At 52.1% G+C, this 22,963-nt stretch overlaps 1 protein-coding gene across 1 annotated transcript; it reads left to right on the plus strand.

Moving 5' to 3' along the window:
• The first annotated feature begins 327 nt into the window (after nucleotides 1-327).
• CTDNEP1 (CTD nuclear envelope phosphatase 1) lies at nucleotides 328-20,223 on the plus strand. Its single transcript, XM_035136110.2, has 8 exons — nucleotides 328-764; nucleotides 9,795-9,861; nucleotides 10,004-10,122; nucleotides 11,492-11,563; nucleotides 13,239-13,355; nucleotides 14,498-14,609; nucleotides 18,038-18,122; nucleotides 19,650-20,223. Exons 1-8 carry the CDS (start codon nucleotides 663-665, stop codon nucleotides 19,708-19,710), a joined length of 735 nt encoding a protein of 244 aa, XP_034992001.1. The 5' UTR covers nucleotides 328-662; the 3' UTR covers nucleotides 19,711-20,223.
• The last annotated feature ends 2,740 nt before the right edge of the window (nucleotides 20,224-22,963 follow it).

Here is a 22,963-nt window from a genome sequence, read left to right on the forward strand (position 1 = left end):
TTCAGCGCATGCTCAGACTTGAAGACTCTCTAATCAGCGCGCGCCTGCTCACTTCACCCTCGTGGTTTTTTCCTTCAGCTGGCTGTGTTTCTGTGTGTTTCGTTTCACGCGTGCGCAACACCGCCCTCCTAGACCCCAACCTTGGCCGCATGCGCGGCTCTGTCCTCGCGCATGCCTCTTCCCCCGACCCGCCCCCCACCGCCACACGCTCCAACTCCCGCTACTTAACCGTCTCCTCCAGCGCTCAACGCAGGCGCAGTGCTCTCGTCGGCGCCGTGGCTGCGACTCCCTCCGCTTCTGATTGGACGCGGCCGCACGCCCCCGGAAGCAGTCTCTGGCGCTGGGTCGGTTGCCCCGGAAGCGGACCGAAGAAGAGGACTACGGTCGGCGGCGGGGGAGGGGGGGAGCGCTTCCCCCCTAAAGCCGGTAGCGACCGACAGCGGGGAGTTAAGATGGCGGCGCCCGCGGGCACGGGCTGAGGCGGAGGGCGGCGGCCCCTCGCCCGCCTCGGTTTCCCCTCCCCCCTCCCGCCCTCCCCGGCTCCTTCTCTTCCTCCTCTCCGCTCCCCCTTCTCCCCTCCTTCCTTCCGCCCGGCCTCCGTTCCCCGCTGGAAGCTGGCGGAGCTGGGCCGGGCCGGGGGCGCGGCGGGCCCCGCCGGCGGGATGATGCGCTCGCAGTGCCTGCTGGGCCTCCGGGCCTTCCTCGCCTTCGCCGCCAAGCTCTGGGGCTTCCTGCTGTACCTGCTGCGGCGGCAGGCCCGCACCGTGAGTATAGCCCCCCGACCCCCGAGGTGGGTGGGTGTCGTTTCCGGGTTGGAAAGAGCCCCTGCCTTCCCGCGCTCCAAGGGCAAGAGTGCCTCTGAGGATGTGCAGAGCGAGCTTTCCCTTTTAAAAGTCAGACGCTGGCCCCCTCCGCCGCCGCCCCTCTAAAGCGGCAGGGAGCGTGGGGTCGCCTCAAGCTAGGAATCCTCCTCGGTTTGCAACTCTCTGCCCTCCCGACCAGAGTGACCCTCCGCCAGCCCAACATAAGAGCATAGGAAGCTGCCTTCTTGTCAGAACCATTGGTCCTCCTCGCTCGCTGTTGTTTGTGCTGACCGGCAGCAACTCTCCAAGGTGTCATTGAATCTGGGACCTTTGGCATGCAAAGCAGATGCTCTACCTGTGAGCTACATAGCTACTACATACATGCTCCCTATTTCCTTGAAAGTTGTTTCGAGGGGTGTGTTTGCATAGAGGAAGGTATTTGTGCATACCTTACTTTGTGCGTACCTGCCTAGTTCCATGGACGAAGTTTTGGCCAGGGTGGAAGGTCATAACGACTTAACATCTTGTTGAGTTTTCCTGGGTATGGGTTTTACTTGTTTGTGTGAGTGAGGTCCAAGTGTAGAGCTGAGAATCCTGGCCTGGGGTTTGTACCAAGGCCTTGGCTCAGGCGTCTCCCCTTGCTGGAGGTACCCTAAGGTGATTGGTGTCTGGTTCGTGTTGTGGCAAACAGTTCAGATGCTGTTAAAATTGAGCTAGCGAGGAAATGCACCGGTTTCAGACTTTGCTGACAGTTCAAGTCCCTTTTCAAATTTGGTCCATGGTTTTTCAGCCGGTCGTTACAATGTCTCACCATTGACCCTGCAGCGGATGTTTTACTAAAAGTTTTGCAAGTGTCGTTTCAGCTTTAAAGAAAACAAGAAGTACCCTAAAACACTCACAAGCCCAGATAGTGGAGATAGTGAATAGCAGCGAGTGAACGTGTCGCCCAGTTTAAAAGTGTAGTACGTAACTTAACACTTCTGAAGTGGCTTCTTGAAAGCCACCCTTTCCCAACTTGGTTTTGGAATATAGCTAACCCAAATGCTGCAGGAGAGTTACAGTCCAAAACAGTTGGAGCATACAGTGTTGGAAGAGGCTTCCTTACCGTAGGTCACAGCAGAAGTAGTTTATAGGAAAACAATGGGGTACCAAAACAGGGGGGGGGTAACTTCCCCATGAACCCATTTGGCCTTAGAGGAAGGGTATTTCTGAGATTGGGAGCTAAGTTGAAACAAAACATCAGGCCTGTGTGTTGAGCCTGAAATTCCTTTACAAACTATACGTATGTAAAACTTGTTTACACCGATTAATACACTTATAACGCTTAATGGTGCCGTGCAGTTTCCTGTTCCTTCAGCTCACAGTTTCATCAAACTTTGGGTGCTTTTCTCAGATATCATTAGGAATCAATCTGCAGGGATTGCCACTTTATTTTTTCTCTCAACGGCTTTAGATGGTCGTAGACTGCAAACCTCATCTTCCCTGTCGTTTGGCCAATCTGGCTAGGGCTGCGGGGGGGGGGGGGAGTTTGTAATCCTCAGTGTCTGGAGGGCACCCATTTGCTATTTCTGCTTTACACCCCAGTTCAGTACACCCCTGCCGCATATGTGAACTGGGACTGGACAAAAAGGAAACTAGAAGCAGTAGGAACTACAAAACAATTTTCTTTGCGATTTCCAGCCTGAGGGGGTCACAATCTGTTTTTTTTTCATCCTTGGATTTCCATTATTTCTGTTTGTTTCAGATGATTTTGGAGGGTGGGAACAACACTGAGGTCCATTGATTCTGTTAACAAATATTAGAAGGGATTTGAAGGGGAAACCCGGGTGCTTTGGTTTTCATGGAGACAGGAAGTGTGAAGCTTGAGATCCTGGATATTTCAGTGTTTGTTTAGATTTCAGTGTTCTCCTTGCATACTGAGGCAAGCTTGACTGCTCCTTTAGCTACAGCCATTGTTGTTTTTCTGCCTGCGTTTGTGTGAGAGAGGGACAACCTGTACCTAATTATGAAAGGGTACCTGAAGTTTTCCTTCTCCTAAGTTTCCCACGGACCTCTGTTTCCTTCCTTGTGCCCCTACCATGCTGAGGACTCTGGGTGCAGTTCAAGTATTGGGCTGGCTTTAGACGTGGGATTCTCGGGTGTAGTGCACGGTTCTCCTATAGATCACTCCATCTCGATTACCTTGTGTGTAAAATTGAAATAAATCTTGACCGGGTGAATGCTGGGACAGTTGCAACTGGAGCATGTTGTTGGGGGAGGCAGCCTTCATCTCTTCCTTCTTGCAGGATAAGCTTTTCACCACACTTTCACCACACTCACAGTTAAGCAGGTTGCCGTGTTTGCACTTGAGAGTTTCAAGCCCAAACTAGACTGGTTCGTGAGCCCATTTCTTTGACACTTGACTAATAAGATACTGTACTTGAAGCTGTGAAATATGTGTGAAATATGTGGAGGGTAGGGGTGTGTGTGTGTGTGTGTGTGTGTGTGTGTGTGTGTGTGTGAAGCAGCTCTGTCTAGATGCTGCTGGCATATGGCAGGGAGTTTATTACCAGGTGGCACACTGATAATTTTATATCTGTGCGGCTGGTTTCTACAGGTGTTGGTTTTGGATTACCAGTTTTGGGGGAAATTAGGTTGGGATATCATGAGGCGGAGGAGCTACCTTGAAGCCCTTTGGTCTCCCTGCTGGTCCTGGGACAGCTGCTGGGGAAGAGTGCTTAAAATACTTGCCGTTCAAGATATGCTTAAAATACTTGCCGTTCAAGATAGCTGTGGGGCACCAGGGATGCCATGCCCTCACTGTGGCGCGCGTGTGTGTGTTCCAAAAGTTTGCTGTTGGCAGAAATATAAGGAAGCAAGTGCCGTGTGTGTGTGTGTGTGTGTGTGTGTGTGTGTGTGTGTGTGCCTGCCTGCCTGCCTGCCTGTGTGACTCCCACTTGCTGTCTTTCCTTCCATGCACAGCTACTGCTGGATCAGCCTGGATCTCCTCCTTGGGGTTGGCGACGGCAGGGTGCTTTGGGAGAAGTCATCCAGCGGAACAGTACCTTGTTTCCCTCTGATTCCTGTTTAGACTGTGGGGAGTTGAGCACGTGAAGGGTTTGAAACCCATTTAGGCTGCCCACTCTGTGCTTTACTGTTGGCTGGCATGAGAATCTATGATGCTTTGCCAAACCGCTCTGTCCAGGCCCTGGACACAGAATTGACCTGTGCCCCCATGGACAGCAGTGAGTCCAAAACGACTCCCAGGCTGTGCACCTGGTCATTTTGGAGCAGTTACTTCATTTGGGACCAGTGAATCCCCCTGTCCCCCAGAAACAGTACTTCTGTCTTGTTGGGGTTCAACCTCAATTAGTTGGCCACCATCCACACACCCCAGCTGCCTCCAGACACCCTAAATGCACCCAGTCCATCTGGTTGCTCCCCTGAGAGTAGCTGCTCCCCCCCCCCCAATGCTGACTGGTGTTGTTGACCAACCTTCCCTAACCTAGTCCTGGCTGGGAGTGGTAGTTCAGGGTATCTGGAGTGCAGCAAATTGCCAAGGGTGGAGGGAGCCTAGTCTTGAGTGAGGCTGGGGGCGTTCCTCCTAACAGAAAGGTTGTGATTGGGAGTGTCTGTTCCCCTTCTAGGAGACAAGGAAAGTGGATGTTGGATTTTTTTCCAAGGCAGCTCAGGAGTTTTTTTTATTTTACTTGTTAAATTTGTATACCACCCTTCATGCGAAGATCCCAGGGCGGTTCACAACATAAAAATAAAAAATGAGAGCAGAAAATACTTAATAAAAACAGGAACAAAATCAAACCGATAATCCCTCCCATGGCCTGAACGTATTTAGGAGGCCATAGGATGTCAATCAGCCAAAACATTTTTGCTTGGTGCCTAAAGATATGTAATGAAGGTGCTAGGCGAGCCTCCCTGGGGAGAGCATTCCACAAACAGGGAGCCACTGCAAAAAAGGCCTGTCCTCTCGTGGAGGAGGCACATGACGAAGGGCCTCAGGTGCTGATCACAGGGTCTGGGTTGGTTCCTATGCGGAGAGGTGGTCCTTGAGGTATTATGGTCCTGACCTGTTTAAGGCTTTATAGGTCAAAACCAGCACTTTGGAGTGGGCCCAGAAACTAATTGGCAGCCAGCCCAGTGTTACATGCTCGAACCTTCTTGCTGCGGTGAGCAACCTGGCTGCCGAATTCTACACCAGCTGAAGTTTCTGCATCGTCTTCAGAGGCAGACGTCTGAGGAGAGAGGGTAGGGAACAGTCATATCAGAAGAAATAATTAGAGTGGCTTGGTGACAGTAGACAAGGCAATGGCAATGCTTTTGCTGTTAATGTTAATACCCGCCCTTCGGATGTTTCCTTTTCCTAGACTCCAGCGCTGAGCTTCTAGGAGCCTGAGCAAGGAGGGCCCTGGGCAGAAGCGGGCTCCTCCCTCCGGGTGCCACTGCAGAATTAGCTCTTGAATGTTGAGGTCCAGGGTGAAATTTGTGGCAGGTGAAGCTGGGAGCTGAGTGGCGTGTTGTGCCGGGTTCTTGAGGAATTGTCAGGCTCATCTGGTAACCCAAAGAAACGGCTAGCAAATGACGCCAGGCCAGACCAGATGTCTGTCTGTCTGTCTGTCTTTCTGCGTCAGGCGGCTAAGGGCACCCCTTTCCGTCCCACCCAGAGCACAAACCCAAACAATGTGTGACATGGGGAGTGCAAAAGCCGTCTCTTTCTTCACTCGGCTTCTTTTCTCTTTGTTCTTCAGCCTCTCTCTAGTAAGAGAAAACTTAAATGCACACAGGCTTTCTTTCTTTTTTTAAAATAACAACCCACTTGTCAACACCAAACCCCAGAAACTTCCTTTCACAACAAGTTCCGAAGCTCTCTCAAAGTGATGGTGAGGTTCTGCACTTTGAGGCCCCAGCGACTTGGAGAGGAAGTAAAGCCTCTGGTTTAGTTTCTCAGGCCGTCTTTACGAGAGCAACCCACGGGGAGTGGGGTTACTCTGGAGTAGAGGGTTAAGTCCACATGTGCCTCATAAATCCCTCCCTCCACCATCTGTTTGATAAGAGGGGGAAGGTAGAGGTGCCCCCAGGACGCTCACACTGACATGTGCTTCAAGGCTTGGACTCTTGACTTCTGCTGCTTACACCTCTCTGCCAACTTTTCTGTCTGTGTGAGAAGACATTTATATCTCACCTTTCCTCCAAGGAGCCCTCAGGAGGTGTACATACATTTCCCCCCGCCCCCACTTTATCCTCCCAACAACCCTGCAAGGTAGGTTAGCCTGAGAGCAGTGTTAGGAATTAACCAGGCACCAGGCAAATTATGCTACTGGCACAGGTCCAATTGCAACTACGCAGAGATTTTTGGGCACCAGGTTGGCAATCTCCGTTTAAAAACCTCTGCCTTGGACCATAGTTAATACCATTTCCATTTCACTGTGTGTTTCTCCTCCTTGCATACTGGGGCAAGTGAATTGTTGTCAAGGAATGACAATCAAGGAACGTAGTTGAGAATCTTAGCATTGGAAGGGACCCTGAGGGTCATTTAGTCCAACCCCCCTGGCAAATTGATATTCCGTTGTGATGACTGAAACCTAGATTTAAGGTGCCATTTGGCAACTGGCTTTTATATCTTGAGTTTTTAACACTGGCTGAGAGTGAGTGGCTGGCCCAAGGCCACACCCAGAAAGCTTCATGGCTGCCTGGGGATTTGAACCTTGGTCTTCCAGCCAGGTACTAAGGCTAGCACTCTAACCACTGTGCCACACTGGGTGTCAGGTCAAAGCATAGGAAGGACTAGCTAGACCGGTGTTTCTCAAACTCGGCCCTCCAGATGTTTTTGCACTACAACTCCCATCACCCCTAGCTAGCAGGACCAGTGGTCAGGGGTGATGGGAATTGTAGTCCAGCGACAGCCGGGGACCCAAGTTTGAGAAACACTGAGCTAAACTGTAGTATCTGCTGCCATGGCCCCAGATGGCCTCTCACCAAGGGTGTATAGGAGAGAGAGAGAGAAAGAGAGAGAAAGAGAGAGAGAAGAGACAGGGCTGCCCCCATTATAATGGTTTGGGGCCCAGGGTGCTCCTTGATCCCCACCCCCCCTCTGCACCCCGAGGTTGCTCTGTTTCCTTGGGCCTCCAATCCCTGCTATCGCTCCTTCCAGCCCCCCAGTTCCAGTGCCTTCTTCTGGGACAGGTGCCTCCTGGCCTCTGGCTGGCTTCCCAGTCGCAAGAGGCTGCCCCTGGCTAATTTTGGGAGGGGACCACGTGGGGTGGGAGGGTGTCGGCCGCAGGCATGGGACTTGCAGGTGCCTGCCAAGGGCAGTTGAGGGGGCAGCTTTCATGTGAGCGAGTGTGGGTGGGTAAGGAGGCAGGCCAGGTCGGGGGGGGGGGGGCGGGAAGAGAGCGAGAGACAGACCCCTGGGCCTGCGGCCATCCATGTGCCCTTGCAGAGGAGCCTTTTGAGGAAAAGCAGCAGGTGGAAGGCAAAAATAGACCTGGACAGGCACGAGATGAGGAGCCGCTGTGTGGAGAGTCATACCATTGGCCTCTCTGGCCCAGTGCAGTCAGCTCTGGCTGGCAGCTGAGACCTTACCTGCCCTCTGTGGCTGTCGGAGACCCTCCAAACCAGAGAGGGCTTGGCATCTGCAGGGGCCTTCTTTGGCATGGGCTCTGAGCCCTCCCCATCCCGTTTCCTAGAGGCCTTTTCTCCAGAGATGCTCCAGGAGGCATGGTGTGAATATCCGAAGGCCTTCTGCACTCTCGGTGTGGAAATTGTGCAGCTGGGGGCAGGGGGCCTTTCGCAAGAGGCAGTGCGTCGCGGGGGTTAGAGTGCTGGACTGTGGCCTGGGAGAAAGGGGTTCAAATCCCCATATAAGATGACCCTCGGGGTCCCTTCCAGCTCTACAGTACTATGATTCCCCGAAGGTAGATGGCAGCATTTTAACTGTATAATGGTAGAAATGACTTCTGGAGTGTAATCATTTCCCCCCCTTTACGCCACTTTGATGATAGCTTCTGGCTGAGAAGTGGTTTGTTGATCAGTCAAACAGCAACCTGGCTACCTGGTGTGTCCCTTCCTGGCCTCTGAGGCAGGTCCGGTGGTAAAATCCAGGAAAAATCCTGGAATGCAGGCAGAGTGTTACGTCAAGAATCCTTCCTTAATGGCAACCTTGGAGGGTGGATCAGTATTCTCCTCCCACCGGCTGGGACAGAGACTGGGAGTTCGACTTGCCTAAATGAATTTGCTCAGGGCAAAAGTGACTCTCTTAAGGCAGACCTTTTGGTTCAGAGCTCAGTCCCTTCACTGCTCTCCGTTTAAGGAGAGGGCCCTTGGCTCGGTGGCAGGGCATCTGCTTGGCATTCAGAAGGTTTTTATCCCCGGGGCCGCCTTCTGCTAAAAGGATCTCTGCCGGAAGGTGACGGGAACAGTCTGCCTCTGCCAGCCAGAGCAGGCGGTACTAGGCTCTGTGGACAAATAGGCCAAACTGGTACAAGGCAGCTTCTTTTGTTCTTGCCTTTTGAAAAAAAACAAATCCAAAAAACGGAAGGTCTTTTGGCGAGAGATATGAGAGTGAATTGTGGGGGGAGGATACCCGAGAACTTGGGGTGTGTGTGTGATTTGCTTGCGGGATTCTCTGTATAATGTTTCTGCTGGTCCAGAATACTCTGCTGGCTGCAACTTGGGTTTGTAATTTGTTGCATTTATACTCTCTCTCTTCCAAGGTGGCGTATATGGCTCCCCACCACCACCACCATTTAATCCCTGCAGCAACAACCCTGAGAGGTAGGCTAGCCTGAGGGAGGCCATGGCTGGCCCCTTTGGTCACGTCCAGCGAGCTTCTCAAATGTGTGGAGAACGCACAGCCTGGGTGCGGGGAGGGTGCCCTGCACAGTTCACCCAGCTTCTCCTTTCCAAGCTGCGTGGAGTTGACACCCTTTTCCTGCTAAGCAGAATTCAGCGGAAATGAGCAAGTGGCCAGGCCCCCCACTTCATAGCGGTTTCCTTGGAAGTAGGAAGAGGGTCGGCTTTCAAAACAGCTAAGTGCCAGGTGCCAGGCTGGTTGCTGTGGGGTTTGCCTTTTAAAAAGTCCTAAATCTGCAGAGATGGAAAACTTCTGTCACAAGGGTATCCTGGAGGCTGTCAGCATCAGTAGTGACAACTGCCTCTCTCAGCTGGGCCTGGAATAAGCGGCTTGGTTAGGGAGGCGATGCAGGCAGGGTGAGACCTCTCTTGATATCCAGCTTTTCTGGTCTTGAGTGTCCTGCCTTCTGCAGTGTTAGAAATTCGTATATATAAGCTAATCGCCAGAAGGGCACCTTAAACCTCAGCTACGGTTGCCACAACGGAATGTCTAGGGGCGCTATTTTGTTCATGCAGTGCAAATTATTATTAATTTCAATTCTATACCGCTTTACATATATCTTAAAGAAAACGTCTCAAAGCGATTTACATCCAGTCAACCAATCCCGAATAAGAGAAATTCAAGCTTCAAGGAAAATATTTCTTCTCTATGTGACATTTTGCTCCCCCCATATTTATTTACCCACTTAATTTATAGAGCTGCCCCATAGCAGAAGGATTCTAGGAAGTCAGGGTGGTTGCAGTGGTGAGTGTGTCAGACGAAGACCTGGGAGTTCTGGGTTCAAATCCTAGCACAGTCCTTAGTGACCTTGGAGTCAGTCGCTGCCTCTTCACCTACCTCACAAGGTCGTTGTAGGGATTAACTGATGAGTGGACCGGACCATGTATTCCTTGGAGGAAAAGGTGGGAGATAAATGCAAGAAATGAGCTCTGCTGCTCACCTGCTTAAGAAGGTTTGAGGGGCCAGCCAGATGGAAATGTCCGTCGCCAACCTGGCGTCCAGAGATCTCCACAGGGCTGCAGGTGGACCAGTGCTGGTCGCAAAACGCGCCTGGCATCTGCCTAATTTCTAACACTGGCCCTTCAGATGTTCTCTCTGGGCCACCCTTCATAACCCCCCCCCCTTTACCTGTGTCTGTCCGGCAGGTGATACAGTACCAGACGGTGCGCTACGACATTCTTCCCCTTTCCAAAGTTTCACGGGAGCGCCTCAGTAAGTACATTGCCCCGTGGGGAGGGGGGTGTCTCCCTGGTTCCCTCCCCCTGACCCAGGCTTTCCCCAGAGCACTGGAAAGAGGGAGGTGTGTAGGGCACTGAGCTGTTTGTCTTGACACTCTTCTCCCCACCTCCACCAGACCAGGTGAAGAGGAAGATCCTTGTGCTCGACCTGGATGAGACGCTGATCCACTCCCATCACGACGGAGTCCTGCGGCCCACGGTGAGGCCTGGCACTCCACCCGACTTCATCCTTAAGGTGAGCCGTTCTTGGGTGCAGAAGGAGCTCGGCGCAAGGGGCGCAGAGGGCAGGGGCTCGAAGGACGCAGAGGAATGGTGGGAGGATCCATCTCCAGAACCACCCAGGGAAGAAGGCTCAGAGCCCGGGGATTGGTGGTGGGATGACGACGAGTGGTCAAGAGCGAGGAAACGGGGAGGAGGAGGTGTCGGAAGCCCAAGGGGTAACAGGGCTTAGTGAGCTGGGAGAGGAAAAAGCTGAAGCAGGAGGGTGGGAGCCCAAGAGACAGGCGGAGAGTCACAGCTCCTCTCCACCCTTGTCTTCCAGAACCTGAAGAGGCATGAAGAGGGTGGAGGAGAGGTTGATGATGTGCACATACCGTATTTCTCGGTGTATAAGACGCCCTCATGCATAAGATGCCCCCTCCTATTTTGGGGGGGACTAAATTAAAAGAAAATGAGGGGAGATGGCCCAAAGTTGTTGAGCTTTTTTTAAGGGGGAATTGCACGCGCACCATCACCCCAGCAGGGCCGTTGCTGGGGGTTGGCAAAGTGGGCAGCCGCTCCCGCCCATGCCAATGTGGGTGGGAAGCTCCCTAGAGCACGAGCCGCCGGGCACAGCTTCCCCTCCATGCCACTATCCCATCCACTATCCATGCCACTACCCCAGTTTTTTGACATGATTTTTGAGTCTAATACACAGGAAAACACGGTATATTGTCTCTGATTGCTTGGGGAAAGTCCTGGGGAGAGGAGGGGGCCTTCAGTCTCTGCCACTGGTTTTCATGGAGGGAGACTCCTGGGAACAAGCTGTTTTGCTCATTAGGCCTGAGCCTGACACTCAGTCAAGTCTGTGGAGATCCTGCTTTTCAGCTAACAAAGAGTTAACTCCATCTTTGAACTCTGTGGTTACTGACCTGCACACTCCCTTGACAGCAGCTGTGTAGGCTCAAGGGAGGAGGAGGAGGCCTTCTTGGCCTCCGCAAGGTGCAGCAGGGAGGGTTAGCAACCTTGAGCCAGTTTGCGGTGGTGCAGCCATCACAGAGGATCTCTTCACCAGCCAGTCTGCATTCTTCACATGTCCAGGGCTGTTTTCCTGGCTTTAGAAAGCAGCTGCCTTGGCTTAGGTGAAGCCCCGGAGTTCCCACAGCAACCCACACCAGCCACTGGGGTTGCTTGGCCTCGTTTTGTGAGGATCAGAGGCAGCTACGGAGCCCTAAGATAACTTGTCAGTGAGTTATCTTCACCCACCTGCCGATTTCCTGCTGGTGTTGGGACTACAACTCCCATCAGCCCCAGCCACCGGCTGTTGTAGTCCACAGCATCAGGAAGGCTCTGGGCTTTATTTTGTTTTGCCGGGCCTTGACTAAAAGGCCTTCCTCTGTTTCCAGGTTGTCATAGACAAACATCCAGTCCGCTTTTTTGTACACAAGAGGCCTCACGTGGACTTTTTCCTAGAAGTGGTAAGAAGCTTGTGCGCGAGACGGATCTTTTATTTATTTTATTTTACTGATTATATAACATTGCCATTATTGTTATTATTTATTAAAAGTGATAGCAACCGGCCTGCAAGTTCACCCCAGCGTGCTGCACGTGGCCAAGTGCGGATTTGAACCCACAGCTGTGACCACTACACTGCCACGGATTCACTGGGCATGCTCCTCCAGTCCAGAGCTTCACACCCTTGAGCTGGACTATATCGGGAGGCCCATCCTCCTCCCCTCACTGAGCTCCGTGGAGAAACTGCCAAGCAGGGATGAGCAAACCCGGCACACTGCGGATGCTGAAGGACTCTGTCCTCCACCGTGCCTGTCCGTCAGCGCCTGTTGGCAGGGGCTGATGGGAGTTGTAGTCCAAAACGTAGGGAGGGTTCCAGCTTGGGAAAAGTTTACTTGGAGGGTGGTGTAGTGACATTGGTGGGGGGTGAGTAGCGGCCAGGGCAACTGGGAAGACATTGTGTTGTGCGTTGCCCATGCGCATCACCCGGAAATGTATTGAATTTGAGTGATGCACATGCCCAGGGATGCATCTTCCCAGAGCCAGCTCTGCCTGGGAGAGGAGCTGGTGTGCTAAATCCATTCTGGCCTGCTCCACCCTTGCCTTGTCTGGTTCAAGGGTGGAGAGCTGATCCCACACCCAACTGGATCAGCCAGCCTTGCCTCTAATTGCCGGCACCTGTCTAGCCTAATCCACGTTAATCCTGCTCAAAGCAATTCGTCCCACCTTCTGTAGGGTAGTAGTCCCTTTCCTCTTCACTTTCTCTCTGAAAACTTCCCCCTTCTTCCTGGAAACTCGGAAAAATTTGAAGCGGGCCTGTGGAGCTCGTGTTTACTTTGCTTACTAAGGCTAGTCAACATCTCCTTCAAATCCAGGGAAGGGTGCAAAGCATGGAATACATAAAAGCACATGCACCAACCCAAACACTGCAACTATCACCTGAGCTCCAGGTATTGCGGAGGGTGGCGACACAATAAGAGGGCCTTTTTAGTGGTGGCTCCGCACTTGTGTAATGCTCTCCCCAGGGAGGCTTGCCTGGCGCCATCATTACTTAGCTTTAGACTTAAGAGTGCGAGGGCTGGCCAGAACCTGAGAAGCTGCCAGAGGGGAGGAAGAGTCTTCCGGAGGCTGGGAAAGAGGAAGAGGTGTTCACTGAAAGCCCCCCAAAGCGTCACAAGGCTCTTGTTGCAGGCTGATAGGAGCTATGAGCAGGGAGCAGCTTCTTCTGTTAAGGACTGAGAACAGAGGGGGGGTGCTTCTGCACACCCCTTCTCTTGCAGGACTAATAATGGGTGCCTGCTGCACTCTTGCCTTGGCTGTCATTCTTTGGAGGGGCTGGGGTAATAACTCTGCCACAATCCCTTCATAATGAGCTTTTCAGACCAACAAGTTTTAAGTGATGCTTAAATGTAATCTGTATTGGGAGGGCCTGGAAGGTTTGGGGAGATTTGATGGCGTTTCCTGAAAGTCTAACTTGGATTATGTGCGGGTGAAAGTTGTCCAAATCTTGGGCTTTCATCTGCCTGGAAAGGAGCCTGCGAGAGTGAAAGGGGCTTCTTTTTATGTGTGAAGGAGAAAGGGGGCTCCCCTCTGACTTCTTCCTCTCTGTTTCCTTTTCTCCTCCTCCTCCCGCCAACTCAGGTGAGCCAGTGGTATGAGCTGGTGGTCTTCACGGCCAGCATGGAAATATATGGCTCTGCTGTGGCCGACAAGCTAGACAATAATAGGAGCATCCTAAAGAGAAGATACTACAGACAGGTGAGTCCTTTGCCCCTTATGGCTAGCTGTACGTTGGGGCTGTGAAACAGCTTCTGGAGTGGGGAAGCAGGGTCCACCCTGGCAATGTAGCCGTGGCTCAGAGGGAAGGCTCTCTACCTCGGCTTGCTTGCTGCCAAATGAGGGGCACATCTGGACGTTCTGGGATAAGGGTGCCAGGTGCACTGGGGTTACCGTAGCAACGCCAGCAAGGCTTGACTGGCTGAGTCACTCGCCCTCCCATTGGTTCAGGAATGCAGAGACGGGCATAATAGTCTCTGGGGCATTGCTTTCATTATGTGAAGTCCCGTCCTGATGCTCTCCTGCTTTGCTGTCAGGGTCCGACTCTGAATCTGTGAGAGTCAGGGGAGGGGAGGCTGTGGGTTTTACACAGCGGTGTCAGCTAGCATGGCAATAGCTTTCTCTCCGTACATATGCATCTTTACTCATACAGAAGAACTGTATGAAGTCGTCCATAGTGGCATTAAGCTTTGCCTTGTGTCTGGAAATAATGAACACTTTAAACAGTGTGGGAGAAGAGATTTCCCCTTAACCGTGGGACTCTGGAAGAAGCGGTTCTGCTGGGAGCAGGAAACCCCTGAAGACCCAGCTGGGGCTCTGCATCATCTGCTGATCCATCACCATAGCTGCCAAGTCTCCCGTTTTCCCCGGGAAAACCCCTTTTTTACTTACCTTTTCCCGGTGGTCCCCCGTATCACTTCGTCTCCTGTTTTTCTCCGTTATTTTCTGCCGGCGGCCATTTTTTTCTTTCCGATTTGCCCTTCTATGGGCACCAAAAATGGCTGCCGCCAGCTTCAAAAGTCGCATCTACGCATGTCCGGAAGTGCATAGACGTGACTTCCGGTGTTGGCGGCGGCCATTTTTGGTGCCCATAGAAGGGCAAAGCGACACCGGAAGTTACATCGACGCAACTTCCGGTGTCAAATGGCTGCCAGTCCCGGATTCTGCAGTCCGGAACTTGGAAGGTAAGTCCACACGGGTTGAGGTGTGCTGAACTTAACAGCAGACTTCCACAAGTCACCCACCCGTCACCACCAAGCTGCAGCCCTGTCCAGTTTAAGAGAGGATTGCTATTTCTGTCCTGTGTGCAAACATACCTCCCCCCCCTCTCTTTCTCCTTCCAGCACTGCACTTTGGAGCTGGGCAGTTACATCAAAGACCTTTCCGTCGTCCATAACGACTTGTCCAGCATAGTCATCCTGGACAATTCGCCAGGAGCCTACAGGAGCCATCCAGGTAGGGGGCTTGACCTGCTGTCCCCTTTGCCCCACGTGAAAATGGGTGGCGGGTGAGGGGTGGCTTCCTGTGCCCTTGACCAGTGGGTCTGCTTGCCTGGGTGAGGGGCCGCTCTTTGGAGCCCAGGGCGTCACATGGTGGTCCTGCTGCATCTTCCCCCTTCTCACTCCTGTCCCCGAGTACTTAAGGAGCGAGCCACTCATTCCCACAGGAGGGCATGCCATTTTAGGGGGTGAATTCTTGCAGATACAGTGGTACCTCGGGTTACAGGCGCTTCAGGTTACAGACTCCGCTTAACCCAGAAATAGTACCTCGGGTTAAGAACTTTGCTTCAGGATGAGAACAGAAATCGTGCTCTGGCGGCAGCGGGAGGCCCTATTAGCTAAAGTTAAGGTTAAGAACAGTTTCAGGTTAAGAACGGACCTCCAGAACAAATTAAGTTCTTAACCCGAGGTACCACTGTATATTCAGCGAGGTATCTTACAAACACGTTTTCGGGTGCGAAGAATTCAAATCTGCTATTCTTTTTGTACGAACTTGGCAAGTCTACGTTCGATTAAAAAGCACGTAAACTGCTTTTGGTAAACCAAATATTTTTAATTTTACCTTCTGAAAATGTCTGGTGATGCTGTAAACATTTTAGTTTCTCTGCATGAAACATATCCTCCTAAGCGTACTTGTAATCACAAAACAACATCAGGAAGTAATGACATCAGCTAAGAAGAAATGCAAACAAGAAGTTGCATCCTTGGACATCAAATGCTCACTTCTTGGCCTCTGATACATGCCTCACGCTTCTCATGAGTTACACCCTACCTGTTGCCTCCGTGACTTGTTTCACGCGCCTCGCTATAGACTAAGCATGACAAGGCCATTGTAAAATTTGCAAACTTACTTCCACTGCAGCAAGTTTACATGTCAAAGGAGGTTCCTATAGCCTGTCAGACCAGTATGTCAGCTCCCAACAGGGATGAAGCGCTGGGGTTGCTGGAAAGTGTCTTCCTTGGATGGTACACAAAGATCATGTCATCATCTCCACACCTCAAGTCACCGATATTTTGGACTCCAGCTGTCCTCTCCTCACAGTCACCTGAGCACAAGAGTGTCTGGATTATCATTTTGCTAAATGCATGCCATGCTGAGCATTGGGTGGTTGGCCAAACACCTTCCACGACAACCTCCTTTTGCAGCCTCACTCTTTGCGGCTGAAACAAGATGTGGCTTGGGCCCTCCACCCAAAAGTGTTCTACTTTGATGTTGAACCAGCAGGTACACATGTATCAGTCTTAAGTTGCTGAGGGTGCTGCCTTTGAGGCCATGTTTTGAAACCCATATGCGACAACGCCCGTTTGCTGTTGTTAACCACCTTGAATGGCTCACTGGACCAATTTTCCTGTGTGATCCAATACCTGTGCACTTGATCAGTAGACAGATCCTTTACGGCAGTGGTCCTCAACCTTGGGCCTCCAGATGTTTTGAGACTACAGTTCCCATAATCCCTGACCACTGGTCCTGCTAGCTAGGGATCATGGGAGTTGTAGGCCAAAAACATCTGGGGGCCCAAGGTTGAGGACCATTGCTTTACGGCATTGCCACTCAGTGAAGTGAGAGGCTCTGCAATGGAGAGTTTGGTACATGGAGGATCACTTTCAAGTTCTGTAGCAGTGTGTAGCATCTTGCCAATGTTGCCTGTCTTACTTGCTTGTTAGACAAGGTCTTCCATCGAGTGCTGCGATCAAGTGTCGCAGTGCGTGGAGGGCACAAGCAAACCAGATCAGCTTACGACCCTGCTTGACCTCTACCCACTGCATGGTACCGCTCTCCGAGCCAGTGTTATCAATTGTAGAATCGCCTCCAATGGCCTGCAATCTCAACACCCTTCATGAAATCCACAAGATTATCAGCAATAACTTCAACTTGTTTTTTCTCTGTTTGAGTGAAGTGGTAGAGATGTCTTCCACCCGGCTCACCTCTCACGGAATACTGTATTTTTCCATGTATAACACGCCCCCCCCCCCCGTGTATAAGACGACCCCTATTTTGGGGGACTCCAAATTAAGAAAATGGGGGGGGGGAGATTACCGTGAGTTGTTGAGCTTTTTTTTGTGACCGACGCTCACAATTTTTTTTGTGACTGACGCTCACAATTTCCAAAGCCACCAATCGTCTGCCCGCTCGCCGCCAATCGCCCACACAATTGCTGCAGCGGCAGCCGATCAACAGCAGGCCCTGCCACAGCCGCCAATGACTTGCCAAATAACCACTGACAATCTCCTGCTCGTGGCTGCAACCAATCGCCCATCACCCCTCAACACTATCCATGTATAAGACAACCCCCAATTTTTAACATTTTTAAATTTAAAAAATCATCTTAAACTGCGATAATTCTGTTCTGTGACAATGCTGGAGGGCGGCTTATCTGAATTGTCCGCTTTCAGCATAACTTTAGTTTTATTTTGGCAGCCATCAAAGAAGATGAAGTCAATTTCACCCTTCTGACAGGAGTTAATCAAATTCCTGATCCAGGGATTTCATCACTTTTTCTTGGGCTCTTGACTTTATTGCGATCATCTACAAGTGTCTCGTCTTCTTCAGTGATCAAACCAGCAGCGGCGATGGCAGCTGTCACACACAGACCAACACTATATCCGATGCTCTGCCTAGCAACATTATGCGTTTCCAATGTGTTGCACTCTGTCTTGGTTTTCCTAATGTCCATTCATAACTTGGGCATCGGCTATTTGTTCTTCATTTTCACCAGCTGAGAAAATTATTTCATTTGATGGTATTGAAGCATCCTGCTTAGTTCTCTGCTTATATGCAGCAAGCGTTCTTCTCGTCTTCCTGCTGCTTCCGCTTTTTTGAGTTGTCTGTTACGCTCAAGCAGATCTGGCAAGCCATTCTGATGTGGTCCAATAGAACCAAGTCTTCTCTCTCTAGCCTTTAATGAAAGTGAGTTCCTTCACAAGGATTTGCATCACCTTAGGGCACGTACAGTTAATGGGAGCTTCCTTTTTGCAACAAGCATTTGCCGGGCAGCCAGATTAATTAAAAAAAAAATACACCTGCAATTGCGGGTGCAACTATACATACCTTATTTTTTAAAATTGTGTAAAAAATGTATCTTAAGGGGTCATCTCTTTCAATCCGTAGTGATGCAGGAATATGTTGTAAGTGTTCTCTGTTCAGTCCCCCGCAGTGCTTGTGTATTGGGAATAAGGCAAGGCTAAAACTCCACTTTGGGATTTGTGTGTGCGTGCGCATGCACACACAAAAGATTCTTCGGCTGTACAAGCCCCTTCTGTATCTCTCTCCTCCCCCCGGCAATCTTAAGTGGTTTGACCCAAAGCAAAGGTTTGGACAGAGGGGGCAGGGTGTGGTTCAAGCGCAGTGATGGTTGTGTTTGTGTCTCTCTGTGTGTTCGGCAGATAACGCAATACCTATCAAGTCCTGGTTCAGCGATCCCAGTGACACAGCACTTCTCAACTTGCTCCCCATGCTTGATGCCTTGAGGTAAAGCTCTGGGGTGGAGCTGGGAGGAGAAAACGGGGATTCTGTGGGTCTTTCTAGAAGAGCCGTGTGTGTGTGTGTGTGTTTCATAAGAACATAATAGCCTGCTGGCTCTGTTCAATGCCCGGTCTAGCCCAGCATCCTGTTCTCAGTGGCCAACCAGATGCCCTAAGGGGAAACCAGGGAGCGGGATCCGAGCACAAGAGCCCTCTCCCTTCATGTGGTTTCCAGTAACTGGCATTCAGAAGCATTGCTGCCTCTCACTGTGAAGGGAGAGCATAGTCATCCTGGCTAGCAGCCATCGGTAGCCCTCCTCCTCCGTGAATTTGTCCTATCCTCTTTTAAAGGTTGAGGTTGAATCCTGACAAGACAGAAGTACTGTTCGTGGGAGACAGGAGGCGGGCAGGTGTGGAGAATTCCCTGGTTCTGAACGGGGTAACTGTGCCCCTGAAAGACCAGGTGCGCAGCCTGGGAGTCATTTTGGACTCACAGCTGTCCATGGAGGCGCAGGTCAATTCTGTGTCCAGGGCGGCTGTCTATCAGCTCCATCTGGTACGCAGGCTGAGACCCTACCTGCCTGCAGACTGTCTCACCAGAGTGGTGCATGCTCTAGTTATCTCTCGCTTGGACTACTGCAATGCGCTCCACGTGGGGCTACTTTTGAAGGTGACCCGGAAGCTACAACTAATCCAGAATGCGGCAGCTAGACTGGTGACTGGGAGCGGCCGGCAAGACCACATAACACCGGTCTTGAAAGATCTACATTGGCTCCCAGTACGTTTCCGAGCACAATTCAAAGTGTTGGTGTTGACCTTTAAAGCCCTAAACGGCCTTGGTCCAGTATACCTGAAGGAGCGTCTCCACCTCCATCATTCTGCCTGGACACTGAGTTCCAGCACTGAGGGCCTTCTGGCGGTTCCCTCGTTGCGAGAAGCAAAGTTACAGGGAACTAGGCAGAGGGCCTTCTCAGTGGTGGCGCCTGCCCTGTGGAACGCCCTCCCAACAGATGTCAAAGAGGAAAACAACTACTGTACCAGACTTTTAGAAGACATCTGAAGGCAGCCCTGTTCAGGGAGGCTTTTATTGTTTAATAGATTACTGTGTTTTATTTTTCTGTTGGAAGCCGCCCAGAGTGGCTGGGGAAGCCCGGCCAGATGGGCGGGGTATAAATATATTATTATTATTATTATTATTATTATTATTATTATTATTATTATTATTATCATCCCAGCTAGTGGCCACTGCTGCCTCCTGCGGCAGGGAGTTCCATAATTGTTTGGGTTGCATTTTTCTGGACCTTTTCCATTACTACAGTGGCGTTTTCGAGCGGTGGTGACCCGAATTGCACACACGGTGTTCCAACTGTGGTCTCCTCCCCTCTTGTGCAGGCTTTCGAGTCTGGTTGTCGCTTTGCTTGTATGCGATCTTTATTGCCCTAGAACTGGTTGATGTGCGAGACTGAATCCCGTGGAAAATGCAGGCCTTGCGTGGCTCTTACTCTCGTCTCTCCCCTGCTTCCTCCCCCTCCAGGTTCACAGCTGACGTGCGGTCGGTGTTGAGCCGGAACCTGCACCAGCATCGCCTTTGGTGACGGTGGCTCCTCCTTTCTTCAGGGCTTGGCCCGCGACCTCTGCCTTATCCCGCCATCGTGACCCCCCCGCCTTGGTCGCTTGGACTCTGGCGAACGTGTCCGGACTCAGCCAACCAGGAGGGGAGGAGCTGGGAGTGAGCCAGCCAGCGCCCCTCAACGTGAGCCGGTGGGCAGCCCCGCCCGCCTCTCCCTGCGCCAGCCAGCTGCACCGCTGACCACCGCCCCGCCCGCTGGGGGACTGGTCATGACTCTTGCAGGGCAGCCAGCGGGGCTGGCGCCATTGGCACGATGGCACCAACTGCTTGGGGGGGAGGCAGATGTACAAGAAAGGGGGTGAAACAAGCCAGCCGCACGGAGGAGTGCGACGGACACTTTGAGACGAGGCTGCGTTTTCTCATTTTAAAGACCGAGCTCCCTGTACAAAGATCTATTTTCCTTTGTTTTCATTTCTTCTCCCTCCCTACACTCTTGATAAAGAGAGAAGCCCTTTCATCTAAGGCCATCTATTTTTTAGATGATTGACAGACCTGGTTTAATTTCTCCACACACACCCATCCCAAAGTCTTGTGTGTCCCCCCCTTTTTTTAGTAGGAGTGTCTCTTCTTCCCACCCCCCTTTTCCCCCTCCATTGGATTTGTGTTGAGGAGGCCACTCCTTCCAATCTGCCCCATGTTTTATTTTATTTTTGACTTTTTTGGGGGGACAGGGAGGGATCGAATGATGAGATATTATAGCCTTGAACTGAGGTGAGAAAAAAAAAACCAACCCGACAACCCTAAATGATTTTCAGGAGTTCTTATTGCCGATGGGGAATGGAGCAGATCGCATTGGTTGAGTGGCTGGCTGGTTTTGCAGTACAACTGGTTTTGAGATCTTAATTCATCTCCCTTCCAAATTGAGACCTGTACATTGATGGGGGTTTCACGGGGGGAGTATTGTCTGCGTAGGGGTAGAGCAGGGTTCACTGTTATTTATAGTTGGAGCTGGTAAGATAGATCAGTGAGGGAAATAGTTATGAGGAAGGTGGGCTTGTGGGGGGGCAGAGAATAGATTCCTCTCTTTACAGGTGATAGTAATGCCCTTTAGCCTCAGTCTCACAGGCCAGGGTGGTACATTCCAGGGCTCTGCAATGTTTGAGGAAGGGAGAGAGATACTTTCCTACCCGTCTAATTACACTAGCAGAGCGAAGGATAGCACCTTCCTAGAAAATGAAGTTGTTGGCAGAAAAGGCTTAAGAGCAACATACTTGCTTTGAAACTAGGTTTGAGTTTTTAATTTAAGGCCCAGCCCAGACATGGGAACTCTAAATAGCACTGTCAAAATGCTTGTCCCCCTGTGCTAGAAATGAGGCTTTGAGCTAAATCATCTGTGCTGGGATGTTTCCCTAGAGTGCCTTTATCTCTTCCTTCAATTCCTCACCTTTCAGCAACTTTTTATCCCTGGGGCTTGGAGTAGATGCAATGAAATGGGACAGATAGTTACCAAGCACCTTTGTGCCCAGGAGTGAATGGCTACACTGCTGGAGGCCTGCTGCAGATGGGGTCTGTAAAGCCACCATCTCCCATGTTGCTGTTAATTGTGATATCCCCTGGTGCCTGGGTAACCAGTCCACCTAGGGTTGCCAGACTCAATAGAGGACAGGACTTCTGTGCCTTTAATTGCCCTGCTCTCTTTTGAGTCTGGAAACCTTTAAGAGAAACCAGCAGAGCCTTTGTTTAATTTCCAAGCAAAGGGTCTGCAGAGAGCAGGGCAATTAAAGGCACAGAAGTCCTGTCCACTATTGAGTCTGGCAACCCTAAGTCCACCTGTGCCCAGCAGGCTCCAGCTTGCAGAGAAATGGTTCCTCTCCTTTGATTAGTTTCTCTTCCTCCTCTTTTCAGCTTGTTTTTCTTCGCACCTCCCTCTGCTAGGAAGTGGCACAGATAGTGAAAGGGAGGCAAAAGGTAGAACCCACCTTCTTAGGAAGAAAGCCAGCCAGCCGCTGAGTGGGGTTTTTTTTGGGGGGGGGGCTTTCTCAGGAGGTGGGGAGGTTTGATTTAATTGCTTGCATTTCCACCGCGGGGCGCTTTCTCCACCAGCCAGTATCCAAAAAGGGGGTGGGGGTGGAGAAGCTTTCCCCCCAAATATAGGCAAAGCATCCTCCTCCCCCCACCAACCTGTTTTTGTGCCTGAGCTAAGCTGCCCCCTGCTGGATCCCGGTTGATCCTCGTGTCCCGAGAAGGGTTATTTATTGGCACTGCAGGGCTCCCATTTGGGGGGAGGAAGGGAAGGCCAGGCGTCCTGCCAGAGCAACAGGAAGGCTGTCCTCCCCCTCCCCTCCCCCCATTGGTCGCCATTCACGTGACTGGCTCCCCCTCCTTCCGCAACTGTTTTCCGGGGCGGGTACACGTGACAATTCCTCTCCGCTGACGTCAGTCACATGACGAGTCGCTTCGCCGCCATCGCCTCCCGATCCTTCCGCACCTCATTTTTAAAAATAAAAACAACACCCTCCGGTTTTACATCGCCGGCTAGGGGTGCCTGAGCCCTCGGCCGCCCCGCTTTCCACCCCCCTCGACGCGACCCCTTCCCCGGAGAGAGAGGAGGAATGGCGCCCCCCCGGACTACTTTGTTTTGGTGTCAAAATGGCACGCCAGCGGCGCAGCGCTTGCGCCGTTCGCGTTCGTGAATCCCATTTGACGTAACACTTTTGACACCACACCGGGGGCCCTGAGAGATGTTCGCGGGCAGGGCCGGCCCCTGGACCTCACAACCGGGCGGCTGCGGGGCTGGGAAAGGCCGGCGGGGCTTGAAGCGCCAGCCGCCTTCCGCTATTCCGCCAGCGCGAGCTGCCCCCTCTCTACCGCAAACTGCGCCACCTGCGTGGAAATGGCGCCCTCGCAGCCACGCGACTAGCGCAGGGAGGGCTGTCCCGCCGCCTCCTCCGCGGGCCTAGCGCCCTCGCTAGCTGCCGGAGGGGGGGGGAAAGCGGAGGCCGCAAAGCCTCCCTCAGTGGCGGCGGCGGAGTCTCTCCCACGTTCTAACGGACGCTCGTGAGAGGAGAGGAGCCACCAACGGCTCTCCGTATTCTCGCTCGCCGCTTGCGCCGGCGACGCGGCGCGGCACCGCCTCCGAGGGCAGCGCCTACGCTGTCGGCGTTGTGGTTGGCGGCCGCGAGGCTTGCTCCGCCCCCTGGGCTGAGCCGCGTATCCCTGCGCGCGAGAGAGAGAGGGGAGGTGGCGGAGGCGGAGGCGTCTCCTCGCGCGCCTGCGTG

This window comes from Zootoca vivipara, chromosome 13 (assembly GCF_963506605.1).
Source record: "Zootoca vivipara chromosome 13, rZooViv1.1, whole genome shotgun sequence".
Lineage (NCBI taxonomy): Eukaryota > Metazoa > Chordata > Lepidosauria > Squamata > Lacertidae > Zootoca > Zootoca vivipara.